This window comes from Syngnathus acus, chromosome 1 (genome assembly GCF_901709675.1).
Source record: "Syngnathus acus chromosome 1, fSynAcu1.2, whole genome shotgun sequence".
Classification (NCBI taxonomy): domain Eukaryota; kingdom Metazoa; phylum Chordata; class Actinopteri; order Syngnathiformes; family Syngnathidae; genus Syngnathus; species Syngnathus acus.
Genome location: NC_051087.1, coordinates 3,340,001 through 3,360,895, shown reverse-complemented (window position 1 = coordinate 3,360,895; position 20,895 = coordinate 3,340,001). Strand labels below are relative to the sequence as shown.

The 20,895-nt window shown below is 42.6% G+C and overlaps 2 protein-coding genes and 2 long non-coding RNA genes across 7 annotated transcripts in view; 3 read left to right on the top strand and 1 right to left on the bottom strand.

Moving 5' to 3' along the window:
- The first annotated feature begins 2,166 nt into the window (after window positions 1-2,166).
- LOC119121654 (platelet-derived growth factor subunit A-like) lies at window positions 2,167-6,716 on the top strand. Of its 2 annotated transcripts, none has more exons than XM_037249507.1 (6): window positions 2,167-2,952; window positions 3,132-3,227; window positions 4,813-4,915; window positions 5,360-5,553; window positions 5,652-5,778; window positions 6,273-6,716. In XM_037249507.1, the coding sequence occupies exons 1-6, from the start codon at window positions 2,890-2,892 to the stop codon at window positions 6,281-6,283; spliced, it is 594 nt and encodes a 197-aa protein (XP_037105402.1). In that variant the 5' UTR covers window positions 2,167-2,889; the 3' UTR covers window positions 6,284-6,716. The 2 variants fall into 2 exon arrangements, with proteins under 2 accessions (XP_037105402.1, XP_037105392.1); XM_037249497.1 differs by having other exon boundaries at window positions 2,171-2,952; window positions 3,132-3,231; window positions 4,808-4,915.
- Window positions 2,716-4,838, bottom strand: LOC119121666. The gene is made up of 2 exons (XR_005097719.1): window positions 4,317-4,838; window positions 2,716-4,009 (listed from the first exon to the last, which is right to left on the bottom strand). It is a non-coding gene; the product is annotated as an uncharacterized LOC119121666 (long non-coding RNA).
- Window positions 6,717-11,502: 4,786 nt separating the features above from the next.
- Window positions 11,503-15,168, top strand: LOC119121640 (dnaJ homolog subfamily A member 3, mitochondrial-like). Of its 2 annotated transcripts, none has more exons than XM_037249473.1 (11): window positions 11,503-11,713; window positions 12,072-12,208; window positions 12,303-12,386; window positions 12,483-12,680; window positions 12,910-13,062; window positions 13,144-13,291; window positions 13,448-13,512; window positions 13,588-13,716; window positions 13,817-13,932; window positions 14,403-14,497; window positions 14,827-15,168. In XM_037249473.1, the coding sequence occupies exons 1-11, from the start codon at window positions 11,512-11,514 to the stop codon at window positions 14,958-14,960; spliced, it is 1,461 nt and encodes a 486-aa protein (XP_037105368.1). In that variant the 5' UTR covers window positions 11,503-11,511; the 3' UTR covers window positions 14,961-15,168. The 2 variants fall into 2 exon arrangements, with proteins under 2 accessions (XP_037105368.1, XP_037105360.1); XM_037249465.1 differs by having other exon boundaries at window positions 14,824-15,168.
- Window positions 15,169-15,738: 570 nt separating this feature from the next.
- Window positions 15,739-20,895, top strand: part of LOC119121662 — a 21,439-nt gene continuing 16,282 nt past the window's right edge. Inside the window, exon 1 of one of the 2 annotated variants that reach the window (XR_005097718.1) lies at window positions 15,739-16,724. This is a non-coding gene — a long non-coding RNA (uncharacterized LOC119121662). The remainder of the gene's footprint in view (window positions 16,725-20,895) is intronic. The other variant, XR_005097717.1, reaches the window with a different exon arrangement.

Here is a 20,895-nt window from a genome sequence, read left to right as displayed (position 1 = left end):
CGTGCGACATGACTAATTGGGGAAAGAGAGTGCGGGAAAGGATTGATAATGAAAATACATTCTTGAGCTGTAGCCTATTTGTTAACTTGTTGTCAGGATTAGTTCTTTTTTTTTTCATTTCTTTTTTTACATCTGTCAATGAAAAGACCATTGATTTTAAAAGATGATTATTCTGAGATCCCCGAGATATCAGGCAAGTTTGTGCTGGGGACACTGGCGGAGCTAGGATTTTTTTTGGGGGGGGGGGGGTATGGCTCATCTAAGGGAGTCTGCAAAACGACAACAAAAAATTACCCCCCGCCCCCAAAAAATTAATCAGAAAACTTGAAAACGCTGATAGAACTCATAACAAGATGGCGTTTAATCCACATTTGTTGCGTAAGAGTAATTAGTGTGTGTGTGTGTGGGGGGGTGACTTTTGTCAGCGGGGAGCATAATTAACTCCCTCGTTGACTCCCAATTATCCCCCCGAGAAGATTAAAGTCTCCCAAGTGTAACGACACACAATCGGCCACCCTGAATTTAAAGTTCCAGCACTCCAGACTCTGTTTTCACACTCGGCACTTCTCCAAACAGCTGCCCACTCGATCATTTGTTTGGTTTGATTACTCAGGCTAATTAAGAGCAATATTTCGTTTATAACGTCAATCTATTGTTGAGTGGAAAGTGATAGAATGGAAGGAAGTAGGCAAGAGGAAGAGGAGTGATGAACTCCACCAAGAATTTAAAAAAAACACAACCTTAATTGTGTTTTATAGTTAGTTCTTCCGTATGCTAGCTAGTTTCTGTTTCACTGAGAATGTAAGAATTGCAAAGAGAAGTTTGAGCTAGTGTAAAATAGAAATATGAAAAGTATATTTCTCGAATCCAACTGAAAACAACTTATTTTTAGAAGTCGTAATAAAACGTGTACAGTCAAGAATTTTTTTTGTCTCTCTTTTGCGAGTAAATCCAACCCTGCGCATTTTGTATCTATCTATATAGAATTCACATTTATTGCCTTATGGTCTCTTTACACACACCCTTGCTTTTCTGTGGCTGCTTGTTCCTCCCCTCTTAAAACCTTGCTCTAATCTTAACCCACTGGCGCACCCCTCTTCTCTTGTTGCAGTATATCTTGTTTGGTTGCAAAAAAAAAAAATATTGAAATAGCAACTTTGCATTCCCAGTTATCATTTCAACTCCAAATTAGTTGCAGGATCAAAGTCCCTTTGGGTTTTAGCCCAATGTACTGTATGAGGAGAGTTTCTTTGTGTGTGGTGGTCACACTTGGATCCTTCTGACAGCGGGGAGGCGAGCCGGTCTAGAGAAGCAACGAGTGAGGTGCATCGTGCAGTGTGAGGACGCAGGAAGTGACAGCGTGCCGCCATTCGAGGTCTGAATTGGTTGTGACCCACTTTGCATCCACGACAACTTTGCATGCCTGTGTGTGTGTGTGTGTGTGTGTGTGTGTGTGTGTGTGTGTGTGTGTGTGGGAGACAAATTCAAGGAGACAAAGGGAGACTGAAGGCCCTATTTTTGTGCCCAGCGCCAAGTGTAGTCTAATTTTTCTTTGTGCTGGTATTTTCATAGATGAACAGGATTAAAAATGTATATTTGCGCCATTGTGGAGGTGAGCAACTCGAAGCACAGGAGAGGCGTGTGGTCAACATGGCGGAAGCATAACGACATCGCATATGAATTTCCTAAAGATTCATAGGCACACACAAAGTACGTTAATAAGTAACTGCAAGAAAAGGGCTACTTGCTAAATGATATAAAGATGTTTTCTTCATGTTTATACACACTGTAAACACTGCATTATACTAAATCTCTTTTTAGTGTAATATTAATTTATGTCAATGGCGAAAGTGGTTTTGTCACGAACAGTTGTACAGTAATCCCTCGTTTATCGCGGATAATTGGTTCCAAAAACCACCCGCGATAAGTAAAATCCGCAAAGTACGGTCACCAACAAGAAGTAATGGGCAAGCTAACGAGTTAGCGGAAATATGCTAATTCGCGATCGTGCTAACACGCGAAAACGGACTTCTAAAGGAATGTCAACAAACATTTGGAGCAATACTACATTGCCCTAAAGGTTGGACACATGTTTCCTCAATTTAGAAGTTTTATTTTGACTTTTAAATGTTTTTTTTAATTTGGAAAAAAAATCCGCGATGTAGTGAAGCCGCGGTAAACGAAACGCGAAGTAGCGAGGGATCACTGTACGCGTCGCAACTCAACAGCGCCTCCGCTGGTGGATCGTGCACCCAACAATCCTGTAGTTGGAACTCGCTCACCTGCAGTCTAGACACTTATTAACCAATTTTACTGCTATATCAACCCTGACACATGTGCACAAGGCGTTAGACATTAACCAACCTCAATTTTCTAAACGTCATCATTTCTCCTAACTTTTTTGTCTTTGTTAATCTTTTAATGGTGGTTTTGCTCGAGGACGGGTGTTCGGCGCAACTATTTGTATCCAGCCATTCAATTTTCCAACAATGTAGCTCTACTTTAAAGTTAATCTGCTTGGCTCGTGTTCGATGTGTGCATGTAGCCTGCGCGCTCCCGTTTTTTTGACCACGGGGACGCGCGCAGTTACATCTTGGGGCCGAGACGTCTGGAGTTCAGAGTGTGCGGTACCACCGAACACCGGGAAGTCTTGGGATGTTAGTGGATTATAAAACGGATCATTTGACGCCTGTGTCTGTGGATTCCATTTTTTTTAATCTTTGTATTTTGAAGAGGAAGAAACAAGAATAACTAACTCCATTCTTCTGGGACGACATTGTTCTCCCGAGGCATGGTTCTGAGCTCCGACCGAGAGCAGGGAGCGACACCCGGGCTCCGTCAGTGTACCCTCGCCCCTTCGCGGAGCCTTCCCAGCGTATCTGAGAGGAGATGAGACCCGCGCTCTACCAGCTCCTCGCCGGCTGCTTCTGCATCTTACGAGCCGCTGCGGAGGTAATTACACCCCAAAATGGCAGGTTCATATTCGGAAATTAATTTGGAATATTTAACCAAACTTTTTCAAATGATAAAAATTTTCAAGTTTATGCTGATTTGATTGACGAATCTGTTGGGGAGAAACATAAAACGGCGTAGCGATAAAACACCGGACTTTTCTTTCACCCTCCACCCAGCAAGAGTCCTCGATTCCGCGGGAGCTTGTGGAGCGGCTCTCCCGCAACGAAATCCGGAGCATCAACGACCTCCAGCGGCTGCTTGAGATAGACACCGTAGGTAAAAATGCCTCTTTTCTAAACCTTCTTTTAGTAATGATGAACATTTCTAGTATAAACAAGCTTAGCCTACTCCTAAAAAAAAAAAACTCATTAATGTAAACATCACAGTTTAAAATAACAATACTGCAATGATGAAACTTTGCAGTATAAACAAACAAGCATAGCCTACTCCCAAGAAAAATCGAATTAAAAATGGAGACAGTTTAAAATAAAAATACTAAAATAAAGTAAAAAAAATAATCTATGAAAATTAAATAAATGTCTATTTAGCAATTAATTGTCTAATTAGAAATTAATTATACTTGCTATTAATTAATCCAACATGTTGCCTATGCTGCCTCTTGTTGGCCTAAATTCAAATGCAAAGATTATTTTTATCGTGAGTCACGTGAGTTTTTTTAATTTCTGCCAGTAATGGCGCTCCAAATGATCTGCCTAGCTACAAGTAGTTGATTAAAGCAACTTTAATCATATGTGCACCATATAAATGTCTAAAAATAGAGACTAGTGGTTACTTTCAACCATTAAATTTCTGGATACGACACGAGGTTTGCATGTTGAACGTCTTAAGGCCGCCCCTCCCTCCTAATCAGTCAGTCAGTGGCATGAAAGAACAAATTGGACACATTAATACGGTTGTTCTGGTCGAGTTCTTCGGGGAAAGGATGCTGTCCTCTCATCTCATTACCACAACGTTGCTAAGAGACCAACTTGCCCCGACTTGCTCTTTCCACTCTCCGTGAACCCTGAAGACGTACGAGACGCTTGCCAAAAACCTAGAAGAAGAATTTGGAAAGGAAATTAACACTTCAGCAATTCCACACACAAGTTGGAACACTTGTGAGGATTTTGCTCGTGAGAGTTGAGTCGAAGAGAATTGCTTATGATGTCATGGTAACCTCACCCTGCCGCTAAGGCTAATTGTGCTTGTTGAAGGTTGACATTTAGTTCAGTAAATAGCGACTGTGGATTAATTTTTCATCTGCGATGCCACCATTAATCTTGGCATTATTGACATGCAAATGGAGAGTGTGATGCCCCCCCCCCCCCAAAAAAAACTTGGGTGGGGGTCAAGTGGCTCACTTCATTATGCTGTTGTCACGCCGCCCATTATTTAGTCTGGGTTGGAAGGCCACAACGTTGCCATGTATAATTCATGCCTGGATTCCTGCGTGTCAGGGTTGAGATCAGCCAAGCAGGAGGTCAGGGTGGGTGGGGTGTTTGGATTGCTCCTACACACAGCGGACACTTTGTTCGCTTTACCTGTGCAATCCACAAGAGTAAAGAACGTTTTTTTTCTCCATAAGAGATTGTTCAAGTCATCTTGGAATAAACCACAACAATGTGTTTTCGTGCCAGCAAGCAAACAGGGGACATGTGCGAGCCCAATAACTGAGTTAGTGTAATCTCATCAAGATATAAATCATCACAGAGGCGCATGCATGGAGGAAATGTTCTCATAATAATGTGCATTTTCACGCTACAATGCAAGCAAGCTATCGGGAGCGATGCCTTTTGTGTGCGTTGACACAAAAAGTGTGGAATCCCAATGTGTTGTTTTGTCTTGCGTCCAGAAAAGGAGGTGATCGAGGAGACCAAACACGACTATGACAAGGTCTTCTCTCACGCCTTCCCGGAAGTTAAGCAAGAGCACACGCATGCGCGTTACAGGCGGAGCACTGGTGAGTGCACGCGTACACACAACCTGATACACACAACCTGATACACACGACTTGATACGCAAACACGCCACACTTGTGAGACAATGGAGACGAGCTTTAGTAAGACACAATGATCATTGGTGACACACACACACATAAAAAATACGTATATATGTGTGTGTATATACCGTATTTTCCGCACTATAAGGCGCACCGGATTATAAGGCGCACCTTCAATGAATGGCCCATTTTGAAACTTTGTCCATATATAAGATATATACATTTGGCCCGCGGGCCAGACTTTGGACACACCTGCTATAGTGGCTCAATATTGGTCCATATATAAGGCGCACCTGATTATAAGGCACACTGAGAAAATTGGAGGTTTTTAGGTGCGCCTTATAGTGCGGAAAATACGGTAATATAAATATGGTCTTAAAAGTGTCTCTTGATCGCCCCCTGTAGTGGTGGAGGAGGCCTTGCCCGCAGGCTGCAAAGTGCGCACCACCATTTACGAGATCCCTCGCAGTCAGGTGGACCCCACCGCCGCCAACTTCATCATCTGGCCACCGTGCGTGGAGGTGAAGCGCTGCACAGGCTGCTGCAACACCAGCAACATGAGGTGCCGGGCGGCCCGCAAGCACCACCGCATCGTCAGGGTAAACAAATATTCGGAACTGTTTTTGTTTTTTGTAGCAAATTATTTGACATTAGTTGTAATTTCTTTGCGTATCTGAATGTGATCGTGTCCATCAAGGTAGCCAAGGTGGAGTATGTGCGGCGACGGCCCAAACTGAAGGAAGTGCAGGTTCGACTGGAGGACCACCTGGAGTGCTCGTGCGGTAACAGGCGGCAACTCAATCCCAACTCCAACACAGACAACGGTGAGTGTTTCGAGCCAGGGAGGTATTTATGGTTCCTTTCCTTTCTCTGTGTGCGTTTCCTGAATGCGACAACATCTCACATTTATGCTAACACGCGCGATAATAACCACAGACACCACCCAAGAGACCACTTCCTGGTTCCGGAGGACATGAACAGAGTGGTTTTAGTCTCTGGGTCAAGCTGGAAAGTGGCCTCCAGCTGACTTTTCGATCAGCTGACTCATGACAAACTATTTTTCGATTATTCCCGGAATTTTTTGTCCACATTTCCCCTCGTGCCTTTTATTATCAATGTTAATCAGCGAATTCTAAACAATTGAGTTTTTTTTAAATTATTTCTTTCGTTTTGCATTGTATCCTTAGCCGCACACACACACACACACACACTCCTAAAATCCTAGCTCCGCCAGTGGACTAACACTCGGCTCATCGTTTACACTGTAAAACTTTTGACCGTCCTCGGTTTCACATCCGCTCCACTTTTCTCCCATCAGGCATCAGGTGAACAAAGTAAACGCACGATGGAATAAGAGCAGCAGTTGGGACAACAAGAACAAGACAAGGATATACTGCACATTTTTGACGCTATCACGCTCGCGGAACTTTCCGTAGAGGAAGTATTGCCCACACCTTTCCGGACCTTTGATGGAAATTTGACCCACAAAGGCGAGCGGGCTAACAGGACCCTGTTGTTCCTCAATGGAGAAATGGGAGCAAAGGGGAGGTGGGAATTCTTGTACACGGTAACCCTCTCATCATCTTGGATTATATATATCCCCTTCGGAGGGTGGAATTAAGACTTTTTGAATATTCTCACATCTATCTTGCACATCATGCTCGCTCTTGTTTGTATGACCGCTTGTGCTATGCTTATCGTCGCAAAAAAAAGGGGAAACATCCTGATATGTAACCGTTACTAATAAACTATTTATACAGGAGCATTTGTCCTTAAAGGGAATCGGCCGCAGGGTGCCTGTGTGTGTGTGTGAGAGAGATTATGTGCAGGGTCATAATGCTGAAAAGCTAAAATCTCCACCCCGGATGTAAGTGAGAGCAGAGCAGCACGCAACTACAAGACCACAGAAGAAGACTCAGGTCACTTTTCCGAGGTAATTGTTTTATATTTTCCATTTTAGTTTGAAACCATAAATCACTGTTTGGGATGTACCTCAGTCACTGGTTGGGTTGACATTTTTACACCGTCACCCCCACACAGTGAGCCCCTCTCTTTCGTCTCCATCCCCTGCAGTGTTTCCTTTTTTGTTTTAGCCTCTATTTTAAAGAGACACAAAAGCCAGCTTGTGAAAACACACGGGGAGTCCTCTTTAACTTGCAGAGGGAGGGAGGGGGGAGTTAAATACATTTTAATGGACTTTCGAGCAGGAGGCTTGTTAAAGGTGTGACATGCTGATTGGGCGCCGCTGCGGAACATGAAGCCCACCACTCCCCCCCCCCCCCCTGCTAACTCGTACAACAATCAAGGCAACCTATTTCGGAGGCTTGCCGTGAGATTAAGCCACGCAGCTGTGAGCAAATTCCGACGATGGTTTTAATGTCTTTCCGGCATGTTTCGCCTTCTCTAATCCCTCGTGGTTGTGCTCGCATTTAGCACAAAGCCATTAAGAGCCATTGTGATGCCAAAGAGTGCCATGTGAGAGGCTAAAATCCATTTTTTTTATGGCTCCGCCCTTAAAATTAAGCTTCAAAATTGTGAAAAATCTTTTTTTTTTTTGTAAGTTACCATCTTTTTTTTTTCTTGCTCACACTCAGATGTTTGAGCCACAAAAATAGATCCTCTTAAAGCGTATCTAGTTGAGTCACCACCAGCTACAGGAACTTCCGGCAGGCTTGGCCAATTTTATCCAATTTTAGTTTTGTGTCTTGGGTCCACATTGAAGCAAAGTTAAGCGATTATTCATTCATATGCTTTCTACTCGTGACTAAAAGCCCTCAGTGCTAGCATGGCAGTTTGATAGTAATTCCTAATATTGATGCCAAAATGATTTTAGTGAGAACTTTTTAAAAAATTCATACTTTGCTCGTGAAACGCACGCACAGTCGTAACAAGAGGATTATCTTCTGTTTGCACGAGGCGAAGAGGTCGCTTTATGAACCCGGGTGAGGCTCAAGAGATTATCATCCGGGGAATTAACGAGACAGTGGAAGATGGAAAGTTGAAAGGAAGTTTAAAAAAAAAAAAAGATGTGGTGCTGCCCATGGTGTACTTATCCAATCAATGATTTACTTATTGATACCTTGAATCGCCATCACACCATTTATTTAAAATGTGTATTTAAAATTCACTCATATGTAAATGAAATATATATATAATATATATATATATATATATATATATGTATTTTTTTTTTATGTAGTACTCGTGATTCGCAATTTAGGTGATGAATGAATGAATACTAAAATCAAGGTAAAACAATAAGACATTCAAGGCCCTTTTTTTTAAAAATAACTGCTATAATCAAGTGTAGTGGGAGTAATATATACATTTGGAAAAAAAACAAGGATTGGAAAAAAAATGTATATACTTAGTTTGAGGCTAACTAAGTATTTCAATGAATAATTGATCATTAAATTTAAATGAGTAAATAAATCAGTCTGCCTTCACTCCACGTTTTGAAGCATTTGACATGAGATATAAGGCGATAAAGACAAAAACATGTTAAAAGGCAGAAAGAAGACGACCTTAGTGGGGCTCACAGGGTCGCCGGACAATTGTAAATCTTTTGCTGACTTTTTATTGAAGCCACATTTCAAGAGTGGACACGGTGCACTGAATGAAAGGTTTCCACGAGGAAGAAGTCCTGCTGCTACTACCGATGATGATGATTTACACACGCCTAAGAGGCTAAGATAATCATTAAACCCTTCACATCAATAATGTTCACAAAGCAAGGTGAGGAAACAGTGGAACTCTGACATTAATGGACCATGCACAGGATGGGAGGAAGTCTCGCATCTTGCTTCCAGTGATCTTTTATTTCATTTGCTAATTAAATGACGGCAAAGTCATATTTAGCTGGAGTTCGTTCAAAAACAATCCCACACACTCTTTTTCTTGTGGATAATGTCAATAAAAATGAGTTTGATTTAGATGACACCTTTTGAGAGAGACTAAGACATGGTAATTTAATGTTGTGACCGTTAAAACCCCCATGCTAGCAGAAGAGTTAGCTAACGTGCTAGCTAACGTACTTCTACGTCTTCTGCCGACATAGCAGCTCATAATCCTTTTTACCAAAAAGTCTCTTTCATGCGAAATGTTTGCATTGTAGCTTAGTGTAGCATACTTGGAACAGGTAGTAAAAAATAAATAAAGTATGAGTAAGAGTTGATGATTAGCGGTGTAGTACTTTTGAACCATCTTGTATGCAACATGATTGACACTGCATGTTAAGAACCAAGGTGTCCATATAAAGTCTTGAGTCACATGCTGAGCCAACTACATCAATCATCCCAACTTGAAAAACAGAAACATCTGCCAGTGTAAGAAATGCCCAGAGGTGATCCGACACGTTTTCTCCACAGAGCGCATCAGGAGTGCTTCCGTGACCTTTGGCTCCCAACCTCTTGACTTGGGCTTTGTCATGCCGTCAGGTGCCAGCTTGCTTTCCACGGGCATCGAGATTCCTTCAAGACAGTCTCACCCGAGGGGGGCCGGCCTATTGTCCGTGCGGGACAAAGGAAGGAAGACCACCAATGGGACTCGCTGAGTCGGCACTGAGGCTGAATTTACACATTTCAATCTTTTTGGAACCGGATTTGATATTCCCATCATCCTCACCAACCAGCGATGATTAGTCATTGAAAATATTGCAGAAGTTGCAGGGAAGATTTTTTTGTATTCATTTGATGCACCAACAGGGAGTTTGTTTTGGGTGATGAATTAATATTTGAACATGGCTAAAAGCTGAAAAAATGGAAATTGAAATCGGGCTTTCATTGAGACACTTTAATGTCAGGAATTATGTGTACAAGTTTGTGAAAATGTGTCAAGAATGAGTCAAGTATGCCACGGCACCTTCGCTTGTTGACTAAACATTTTGGAGAAAGAGAGTAACATCCTGCGACGTTGCCCTCCTTCACACCTCAGTGATGTTCCTTCACAAAGGATAAAAACAACCGTGGTTTGAAGGGAAAGCAGGTGAAGAAAGCCTGATTGAAGGAAACACGGATGACGCAAACACATCACAGCGTATCCTATCTGGTCTTTTGTCCGTCTATGAAACAAAACGGAGCTGAAAGAGGTTGTCTTCTATCAACGAGGGACCTGGTTATTGACCCGAAGCTCTGGTCGTTGACCTGTACCTGGAGGCTGCACTCAGGTGGGTGAGAAGGTCAGCACAATGTATTGATGCAGCTTGTTTAGCGAGCAACATTTCAGTCACAATGGGTCTTCTTAAAGACATTGCAGTCTAGACCTGGTTTCAACGTCAAACAAATGATCGATGAAAAGAAATTAGAACAAATTATTCAAATGCAACTCAGGAATACGTTGGATGTAGTTCTTGGTCGCACATACTGAACAATTCGTCATTTCGGTGTTAGCTTGTAACCATAACAGCTGCATTATTTCCACAACAGAGAAGATCTGCTGAACATGGTGTGATTTGTCTGTGAGATACTATCGTCTGCCTACAAGCGAGGTTAACAGCTGCTCGTTTGAGAAAGCGAGGTCACTTCGCCGTCACGCTTTTTGCGAGCCCACGAGAAGCCGAGCCGCAATCGACTGGCTACCAAAAGCAAAAGCCCCTTTGACGACAAGGGAAGCTTTCTGCTCTTTAGAAGTAACATTAGAACGTCACCAAGGGGCAAACTCATGATAGCTGGCTGAAAACAGGCACATTTTGTTAGTGCATGAAAATTTATGAAAAAATTGATTTTGTTTGAAGTCAGAATCAAATCAGAAGAGTTTTTATTGGCTAAGTTTGTAAAAAAAAAAAAAAAGAATTCCTCGGTTGTATTAGCCACGGCAAGTATTGCAGTAGCAAGAAAACCTTCTTTTTGATAATCATTACGCCTAAAAGGTCTCTTTATCGGATATTTTTCAAAGATGATTTATAAAGATAACATAAAGACCTGACAGCCCTCTGCCTCACCTCCCACTGATTTGACGACTTGACCTCAGAGCATCCATCTCTATAGCTGGAGAGATTAACAGACAAAGAAATGAGCTGAGGATAAGCATTTGACTCATAGCATTTGATTTGGAGTCTTAGGAGTCATATGTTGGCAAAAAATATGTTGTATCTGGTCTGTGTCAGCTTGCCTGTTTAATAAATGTTCCCAAAATTAAGTTGGAACATTGGTTGAGAGATGGCTTGGAATTTGAATGAGTCCTCTTACATTACTTTACAAATGATCCAGTTGATGCTAAAAAAAACAATCTTGTTTATTTGTGTGGTTTTACGTTTGTTTAATTTTACATTGTACGAGCCTACATTGATTTTAGCAGATTGGTGACGCCACCTGCCGTTTTGAAGTCAAAATCTAATTGAATTTTGTGGAATGACTGAACGACATTTATGCTTGAAAGCCCTCACGTGTTGCTGAATTAAAGCAATTCTCCAAATAAGTGAGCCAAAATATCTACAATGTGAAGTAAAAGACTCATTTACAGTTTAGCAGAAAATGACCAGTTAATAGGTTTGGTGCAAGTACGTACAAATCTTCGCGCATGCGCTGAGCATTGCTAACACCGGAAGTGACGGAATTAAAATGGCGTCCTCCGCAAACCGGCTCGTCACACGCTGGTTGGACGCGTCGCTTATTTCCAAACTATGCCGCGGTCATCTCCAGTTTGTATCCGCCAGATATGCCTGCCTTTCAGCGACGACCTCAGCCGCACATTTAGGAGGTTTGGCGGCTCACCCGAGCCCGCGGAGCCACAAAAATGCGGTGACATTGAGCCGACTGACAGGTGAGCGAAACCTAGCAAAACATCTCCAGTGCCAAACAGATATTTAAAATGTTTTTTAAACTGTGTGATGTGATTAACGGGACAGATTGAACCTGACTGCTACCAAAGAAAATCCCTCATGTTTATCACTGCTGTCAAGTTCAATAGTTTAGTTACGTCACCATATTCACTGACATTTGCAGTTTACAATGGATTGGGTTATTTCGTCCTATTAAAAGTCAGCACGGCCAGTCTTGTTTATTCTTTTTATACACATTTAAGGTCATAACAATGCAGGGAAAAGTTTTCTAAAGATTTGTCTTCGTCTCATTTTTACACAACCCAATTGACAAGTACAGTTGTGTCGTCCCGTCTGCAGCCTCGCGATGTCCTCACGTTATCCCAGGCCGGTGCCTCCTCACCAGCGCCAGACATGCAAACAAGCAGGACCTTTACGATGTACTGGGTGTCGCCCGCACGTCCTCTCAAAAGGACATCAAAAAGGCATATTACCAGGTGAGACCCCCGTTGTTGCTCATCTCATTGCACTATGGGAAAATCTTCACACAAGTCTGCATAACAGTCCAATCTGAGTAACTTTTGTTTGCAGTTGGCAAAGAAGTACCACCCAGACACAAACCCCGATGACCCGGAGGCCAAAGAGAAGTTTGCCAAGCTGGCTGAGGCTTACGAGGTAGCGACCGGTAACACGCTCGGACTAAATCACGATGTATAAACTTGAATTGATACTATTTGTCAGGTAACAAAATTGTCATGACGTGCCGCACAGGTTTTGAGCGACGAGGTGAAGAGGAAGCAGTACGACACGTACGGTTCGGCCGGCTTCGACGCTAGTCAGGCTGGCCAGCAGCAGTACTACAGAGCAGGCAGCGCCAACGTCAACCCCGAGGAGCTCTTCAGGAAGATCTTCGGGGATTTTGCCGGCGGCTTCCGAGACGTCAACAGCATGTTTGAGCAACGGCCAGAGGTGAGAGAAAAACGAGGCCCTTCACAACTAGGTGGTGATTGATGTACAAATGTTCATGGCATTTTATTTGTTGAAAAAAAAAAAAGAGATTAGTTATATTTTTGCAATTAACAGGATAGTGGGGGTTTGATGGGTGGGCTATTTTAAATATTGTTGTTTGAAATCAGAAATTGGATAAAACGACATCAGATCGCTCGCCACATAACTCATTTCTTCCGAACGTCAATAGTTTGTGATGGAGCTGACGTTTGCCGAGGCGGCGAAGGGCGTGGACAAGCAGCTGTCCGTCAACCTCGAGGACGCCTGCCCGAGGTGCGACGGCAAGGGCAGCGAGCCGGGCACCAAAGTGTCTCACTGCCATTACTGCAACGGCACCGGCATGGTGAGTCGCACCTCTCTTATAATTTCATCTCTAACGATTCAAAACTGCCTTTTTTTTTTTTTTTTTTTTTTCTCCCCATAGGAGTCGCTGCACATCGGTCCCTTTTTGACGCGGAGCTCGTGTCGACGCTGCGGCGGCAAGGGCACCATTGTAATCACGCCTTGCGCACTGTGCCGAGGTTCGGGGCAGACCAAGAAGAGGCAGACGGTTTCGGTGCCGGTTCCAGCCGGTACGTGAGAGAGGGAATTTCATCATTTAAATGAGACCGACTTGCATCTTCATTTGCATCATAAGACAGAAAAATGAGCAGTCAGACAGCCATGCAGGAATAAACGCTTTAGTCGAACATCGTCCGACGTTACGAGCACACGTACGTTGTCTGCAGGGGTCGAACACGGTCAAAAGGTGCTCATGTCAGTCGGCAAGAAGGAAATTCTCATCACGTTTCGGGTGAGCCTCATCCATTTGCCATACCATCGAACGCCTTTGCCCTTGTTAACTCTCTGTGAAACGGACCCAACGTAGGTCCAGAGTAGCCCCGTGTTCAGGCGCGACGGAATCAACATCCACTCGGACGTGCTGATCTCTGTGGCTCAAGCCGTCCTGGGCGGCACGGCCACAGCGCAAGGCCTCTACGAAACCATCAGCATTGTGGTGAGATGGTTAGAAAGCGTCACTCCTCCATGATTGCACGTCCATCTAAAATTGCGGCTGCCCTTTTTAATCCCAAGTGCGCTCATTGCCGCGTTTGCAGATTCCCGCCGGTTGTCAAGCCGATCAGGTGATCCGGCTGCAGGGGAAAGGCATCCGCAAGATGAACAGCTACAATTACGGCGATCACTACGCGCACATCAAGATCAGAGTGCCCAAGTAAGAGACTGGAAACGGGTTGAGCGCAACAAAACCCGACGGTACTTAATACAGGGAATGAGAAGCCGAGCGGTCAGGTTCCACCTTTTCAATGCACATTTGTGTGGGGGTGTGTGGGTGGTCATTATTTCTTTCACCCCCAAAAAGAATCAAGTGTCCAGCTACTCGGTGCATTTTGTACCGGATCCGGGCTTGAAAGTGGCTCAGGTTCTTCACCTAGCTTACATTTAAAGTCAAACTGTGTGGGGAGGGTGGTATCGTGTCGACTGGCAGAATTCTGACAACTCAATTTGCTCACTCACAGACTTTTCGAAGTAGTCAGATGAGTTTCACACTCGATAGGTAGGCAGGCAATCTAAAGAGCCAACTGTTTGCAGCATTTAAAAGACACCTTTTGCATTTGGTGCTTTGTTTTAAGCTGCCGTTGCATGTCTTTTTGCACATTCATTCTTGGTTGACGGTCTCTGCAGGAAGTTGACGCGGAGGCAGCGTTCTCTTCTACTCAGTTACGCCGAAGAGGAAATTGATGTTCCTGGGACCGTTAATGGTGTCGTTCCATCTCCAGGTAAGCATTTTACTGTGTGTGTGTGTGGGGGGGGGGGACATTTTGATTTGAATATGTATGATTGTAGCTATTGAACAGGTTTAACTTTTCCGATGGCAGCCTCGAGTGTTTTCCCAGCAGACCGGGGAGGAAAAATCAATTGTAACACACTACGACAGGATAATCATTTCAGATATACCTATTTAAACGGCCTTTGTTCGGGGGGTGCTTAAATTAGGCCCGTTTTTATTTATTTATTTTTATATATATAAATAAATCTGTCTAGTTTTCTCTGTAGCTTCAATTAGCCACATTTGGATTTAAGCGACACTATGCTTTGCGCTCACCAGGGGGAACCAGAGCGTCAGGTTCTGGGATGAAGTCCAGCAGCTCAGCACAGGCAGAGGACAAACAGACCAAGGCGAAGGAGGAAGAGGAGGAGGGAGGGGGCTTCTTTTCTAAACTCAAAAAAATGTTTAGCTGAAATTAAGAACACAAGGTTGGCAGTTTTCAGTACTGCTCGTCCTCACTAGGGGGAGTGTGAGAAGATGTAAGGTTGATGGAGAAAAGTGGCAATGGCTCAGCAAAAGTGGCAAAGGACTACAGTCATCAGTGTAAAAGCTTGTCTTTATTAAAGTTGTGGATAATATTGTAGAAGTTATATTTAAATAAATAGCACACAACCATTTCAAGATTTCATTCATTTTAGTTGGAATTTGAGGACAGCCGGGGGCATCATCTCTTGCTGCGTGGTTTAGAAGCAGTAGAAGTAGATTTAAGTTAGATGCTGGCCATCCACTTTCTCTGCTATTTGGACCACATATCATTTGTAGCCTTTTTCAAAATTCACCTTTTAAACCACCATAATAATTTTCCAGAAAAATGGAAGGCTCTCTTGGGAATTGTGCAAACCTCACGCCCGTCCCTTTCTCATTCTTTCCCTTTTGTGGGCTTCGGTGTTGTCGTAAATTTGATTCCTTCTGAAGCTGGCGTCTTTCTCCCGTGTAATTATGTAGCAATGGTTGAGCTCCATGTTGTTTCTTTCTCCGGCTGGAAAAAGTGCCGAGCCTGCAGACGGAAATGCTTATTGTTGGAAAAGATTTCCTTTATGATATTTTTTCTTTTTAGAGTCCCATAATCACGCACACAATTGCCAAAAACATACTCCGTCTCGCCCCCTGCAACATTTGATAGAAAAATTATCCTGACAACAGCAACACTGTAGTGAATAAGAAAAATGCTATTCCATGTTAAATTAATTGTGCTATGCAACCAGGGCAAACAAAAACTTCTAAATTTATATTCACGGCAGATTCAAATTCGCCATGTTGAACATAGAGTGGGAACACACCATTCACAATGACTTGAATGGTGATTAGAGAGCAAAGTCACCAAGAGTCCATTTAATACTCCTTGTCGAATGTTTTCCACTTCTTCCGAGTCATAAAGCCAGACGCTCTTTGTCTGGTCTCGTGCTTTACAAACATGAATGTGGCCATGTGTCAATCATGTGTGACTGACAGCTGGTTGCCGTGAGTAACTGGGAAATGTAGGAAGGAGTTTGCTGTCCGCATTAATAGACGTCTTCATGCAGAACAGCACAAAAGCAGCAGGAAGAGGCTAATTGGACATAGACATGTGGTTCATAATAATGACACAAGTTGCTTTTTGTGTCACGTCAATGAATGAAATCAACAAAGGCTAAACTTGACTTAAAGGTCTCCTTTGGGGAAAAATACTTTTTGTGGTCACCATTAAGGCACAAATGTTCATTTGGGACCACTGGAGTGCCGAGCTTGCTGGAGTTCTTAACTTTTTGTCAATACTCTGGTTTAATTGGAATGATTGGATTTGTCCTAATTAAACTGAACTTTTCAGATGTTAAGTAGGACTAAAAGCCTACAAAATTGTTTACTCCCATGTTGGTCACAGAAATCGGAAAATCGATAAGTAATTCATTTAAAGTCAATGGAAAATTACTGATTGAGAATCATACATTCGATTTGACTTGTGGTTCAATAGAAATATATATTTTTTTTTAAAAGACAATTTCATGAAATAAGGCATGGTCAGAAAAACTTTTTTTTTTTTTTTTACTCCTAGAAAAAACTGATTCTGACCTTAGGAACAAGGTGTGACCTCTAAGGAGCATCACAGGTGTCTTCAAATTTATAATCAATCAGTGGGCCTGTGACTTCTGGACCAGGCAGAGCAAAGAAGAAAGTTGCAACACCCTTCCGTCTTTGTGGTGAGAATTTTTTTTATTTTTAAATGGACTTTAAGCAATCTCAAGAACAGTACATTCCACAGCAGTTAACTCTGAGGTCAGTACGCTAGCAAAAATGCTATGGTAAACATTACATTGCTAGTTGATGTATGAACTGATATAACATCAAACTTTTGTGTAGATGCATTGTCACGTCTATAAATCCAACTTTGGAGAACAAAAAGTGGCAAACAGGCTACTTAGTCAGCCACGCAAAAACATAACTAAACATGAGCTCATCCCTGAGTGTGTGTTTGTTATATGTCACAGTGTGTCTCAGAGGCGGGTGGGAGGCCCAGAACCGATTCTAAAAGCCCCATATGGGAAGCATCAAGAAATCTCGTAATCTGATACTCAATCTGGGGTTCGGTTTTGAGGCGAGGAACGTCTCCTTGACCCCGTTAGATGGATTTGAAATACACACACACGCACTCTGCAGCAAATGCATGTGGCAATGATCTGGATGGCCAATTAGCCGAAACTGCGGGGGTGTAAGAACAGGCAGGCCCAAAGTGGAAGAGACGTCGCTGTGATTGAGGAAAAATGGGAAACAGGCAGGAATTGACGTCACCCTTTGGCCTCCCGTACACAAACACGATGCTATTTACGACTGCGGTAAAAAAAATGGCACATCCATCGACTGTTATTATGGCTTCCAGCTTGCCATACCCTAAAAAGCTTGTCTTTCTAAGCTATTATTATGCAAAGAATCACTGACGATTATTTACTCTCGTTTTAACAGTTTGAGCTCGGTTTTTTTTTCCTCTCTGTTTGAGGCTTGCCTACTTCAAATCGCGTTGCCGCTGGCTGCTTCCACAAATTTTAACATATGGGAAGGAGCATGTTAATGGATTATCTCTTCTAAAAGACTTATTTTCAATTTATATCAAGAAAAAAAATCTTTTTTAGTCTTTCTTGGAGGCAATACTCAGAAGCCCCCCAAAAAAAACAGCTGGAAAAAATGGTTCAGTCTGCTTTCTTGATGGAAAAAATAAAAATACCAGGAAATTTGGTTTGAATAATGTCATCGTAGTTTTGCGAAACAAAGTGAAAAAACAAAACATTTTAAATCTGAAACTGGAGTGGTCCTGCTTTCTATCCTGGCCCTTGTCTCTTGTACTTCATCTCAACATTTGTCAGCTAACTTCCCTTAGCATAGCGCCATTTTCATGTCTTCAAATTTGATGTGTCACAGAGTGACAACGCTAAACACGCCGGTTGTTTACAAATAGACGTCCCAAAATAAAATGTTGGCCGACGTAGACGAGATGAGGGTGTTGAGGAGAGATTGAAATGTCTTGCATTCGGGACATAGAAAGAGAAGGGAGGGGGTCGGGGTTATTTTGCCATTTTGTTATAACAGCTGCAGGCCAGTGTATGGAGAGCACTGCGCTAGAAGAGTCGCTAGCCGTGTAGCGCACACTGTGCTGTTTAGACAACATTGGTTTTGACCCTCCAACACGAATGAGGTGCTCAATTTGCACGAGTCACTCAAGCCCCACCGATGTTAAGTATAGTCCAATTTCCATTGAATTCCATTTAGCCCATTTCTTTGTTATGATCTGATGTTTGGAAATATTTGCCTTAATTCCAAAAAATTAATTTGGCACGCCTTTCAAGAAACCTTCAGGCTTCTGTTAGCAAAGCCCTGTTAAAGAAAGGCCTGTGAGAACGGCAGAATTTTATTGCCGATTAATCAGAGGGACTTCAAATGATGACAGTTGCACTTAACTACTCGACATGAGTGATTGCTTCATTCTGAATTCAGTGTAGTCCCAGTTATAAGAGGGTGTGCACACTTATGCAAATATATGATGCCAGTTTTTTTTACTTGCTTTCCTAAAGATTTGTCATATTATTTTGGTTTATCTTTCGTCTAATTTATTTTTTTTAATTTTTTTTTAATAAATCACAAGCTGCCTCATTAAACTGTCCTCCGTGTTTGCTGATGACACGATAGCCCCGGTGGTGGAAAGAGGAAGTGGATTACAAAGTTTTGCTTTCCCACATGGAGTTAGGGTTAGAAATGACAGACAGAAATCAAAAGTGAAAACTTGGGTTGAAATGTCGTATGGCAAAAATGTTTTAAATGTTGACAAATTGCATGCTCATAATATATTCCATTCAAGGTCAACTATTCATTCCTAACCCAACAGCAAAAGAGTTTGAAGCAAGCATTTTTTTTTTCCCAGTGCAAAGGGCTTCCTTGCCTAAAAATGATCATTCAAAGATGACACAAAATTGCTGAATCATCAAAATTAATGCAAGATGTCATTTTTTTTTCCTTCACAAAAATCAACTCAGTCAAAATTACAAATTGCAAATCCGCAAAAAATAAATAAAAAATAGGCCTACTCTTATTCAAACTTATTTTCCGTGATTTTTTTGAGGGGGGGAGCGGTCAACATGACAATTACAATTCTCAGGATCACTAATTGCTTGTCATCTAACTCAATTTGTGGTTGTAGACCTGTACATGTGCTTCTAATAATTCGGTTCGCCAAATGAAGACAGAGAGGAAGTTCTCAGTACAGGTAATCTTAGATGATTCCTCCTGATCACAGGGATCTTTTTAAATCTTCTAAAACCTTAACCATGCTGCTTCCACTTGGGAAGGACCTCTCAGCTACTCGTCTGAGGGCGGAAAAATAATTTCAATAGCCTGAGCATGCTAAGCTTGCCCACAAAAAAAAACCTAGAGGGTGTGGATGGATCCACAGCTTGTCTGCGTAACTGCTCACCCCTCCCCTCTCTGCTCATCTCAGAAGAAGAAGAAGCTTCAAAGTCCTCTCCCAAAAAAGAAAAGATCGCATTACCAGTCCTTACAGGTTGAAGTCTTTTTGAAACGTTGACTCCATGAAACAAAAAACAAACCGTCAATCGACCCATGCTGATAGCTAATTATATTTTAAACCAGAGATGCCAGAAATGGCTGCCGTCTGTCCTACCCTTGCTCGGTAAGCCCCTCTTGGTCCACTGAAAAAGTTTTTTTTTTCTCCTCGGGCACAGTGCCAACTTTCAGGAAGACAAAACCGGTGAGAACGCCATAGAGACCACCCACCTCAAATGAAGAGCTACTTTTAGTGGCTAAGCTTTGGTGGATCAGAACTTGACATGTTCTGTGTTGCTCTCCATCCAGATGCCGAGGCGCATCTCCTGTTACGCATAATTGTTGTGTTTAATAAGCGCACGGGTGAATCATTAAAACCGTTTCTAACAGTGTGTGGGAGATTCAAATGTCAAGCCTGCAGGTTGAGAGGTGCGCGGCTAGGTTCGTTCAGATTGTATCAAGCGTGTTGGCAGCATGAACCCGCTCTCTGTTCCAGCTCCTTCTCCAACAAAAACAAGCTGACTTCTTCAGCTAGTTTCTTTCTTCTTGGTCTCCACCTTTTGGGACTTTCCCCTCCACCGCCACTACCTCATTTGCCTTCTGAGTTACATTTATGGAAAAAAAAAAAAAACTCCCGTGGATACACAGACACACACTCCTACTGTATAGAACTTTCCACAGCATCCACTTGCAAAACACAGCAACCTTTTTTTTTTTTTTATAAGTTAGGGGGTCTCATAAGAACGACGCTCATCCCAAGAAGTTTTTGCATTATTTATGCGTATGAGTCCGTGCGTGCATGTGACTGCAGCGCTCATCTTCCCTCAATGGGATCGTGGGAAGTTGCTCCCGCCTGAAAATCAAAACAGATCAATAAAGTAAAGCATAAATAAACGGATTCTACACACAACTGCTGACCCCCACCCATGTTACCATAACCGCCCCCTTTCCTGTCACTATGAGCTATTTTTATCAACAGTTCTTTTCCACAGTGTGGGCCTGCATTGAGTCGTGTGTGTGTGAAATAAGTGTGATCCCCGGGGTCACAATGTGTGGGAAGTCTGCAATATTGCAATGTTTTCTCAATTTGCCATTTACCATCTAATGAACCTAGCATGCATGTTTTGGGAGCTTTATAATAATGGACTCTATTGACACAATTAAACAGAGTTGAAAACAAAGTGGTTTTGTCACGCTGCATCAATTAAATAGTGTGGCCGTCTTGGCCACCTGGGGGCAGTGTATTCTCTTTTTTTGAGACTTAACTCGTTAATAGAGCACAAATATTTGTTGTTCTTTGCGGAGGATAAATAATAGATAACT

Coding starts and splice junctions, on each gene's coding strand:
- LOC119121654 (XM_037249497.1), top strand. CDS start 2,890: ATGAGACCCGCGCTCTACCAGCTCCTCGCCGGCTGCTTCTGCATCTTA. Junction 3,232..4,807: donor GCTTGAGATAGACACCGTAG/GTAAAAATGCCT, acceptor TCTTGCGTCCAG/AAAAGGAGGTGATCGAGGAG. Junction 4,916..5,359: donor GCGTTACAGGCGGAGCACTG/GTGAGTGCACGC, acceptor CGCCCCCTGTAG/TGGTGGAGGAGGCCTTGCCC.
- LOC119121640 (XM_037249465.1), top strand. CDS start 11,512: ATGGCGTCCTCCGCAAACCGGCTCGTCACACGCTGGTTGGACGCGTCG. Junction 13,292..13,447: donor TTCGGTGCCGGTTCCAGCCG/GTACGTGAGAGA, acceptor CGTTGTCTGCAG/GGGTCGAACACGGTCAAAAG. Junction 13,933..14,402: donor ATCAAGATCAGAGTGCCCAA/GTAAGAGACTGG, acceptor CGGTCTCTGCAG/GAAGTTGACGCGGAGGCAGC.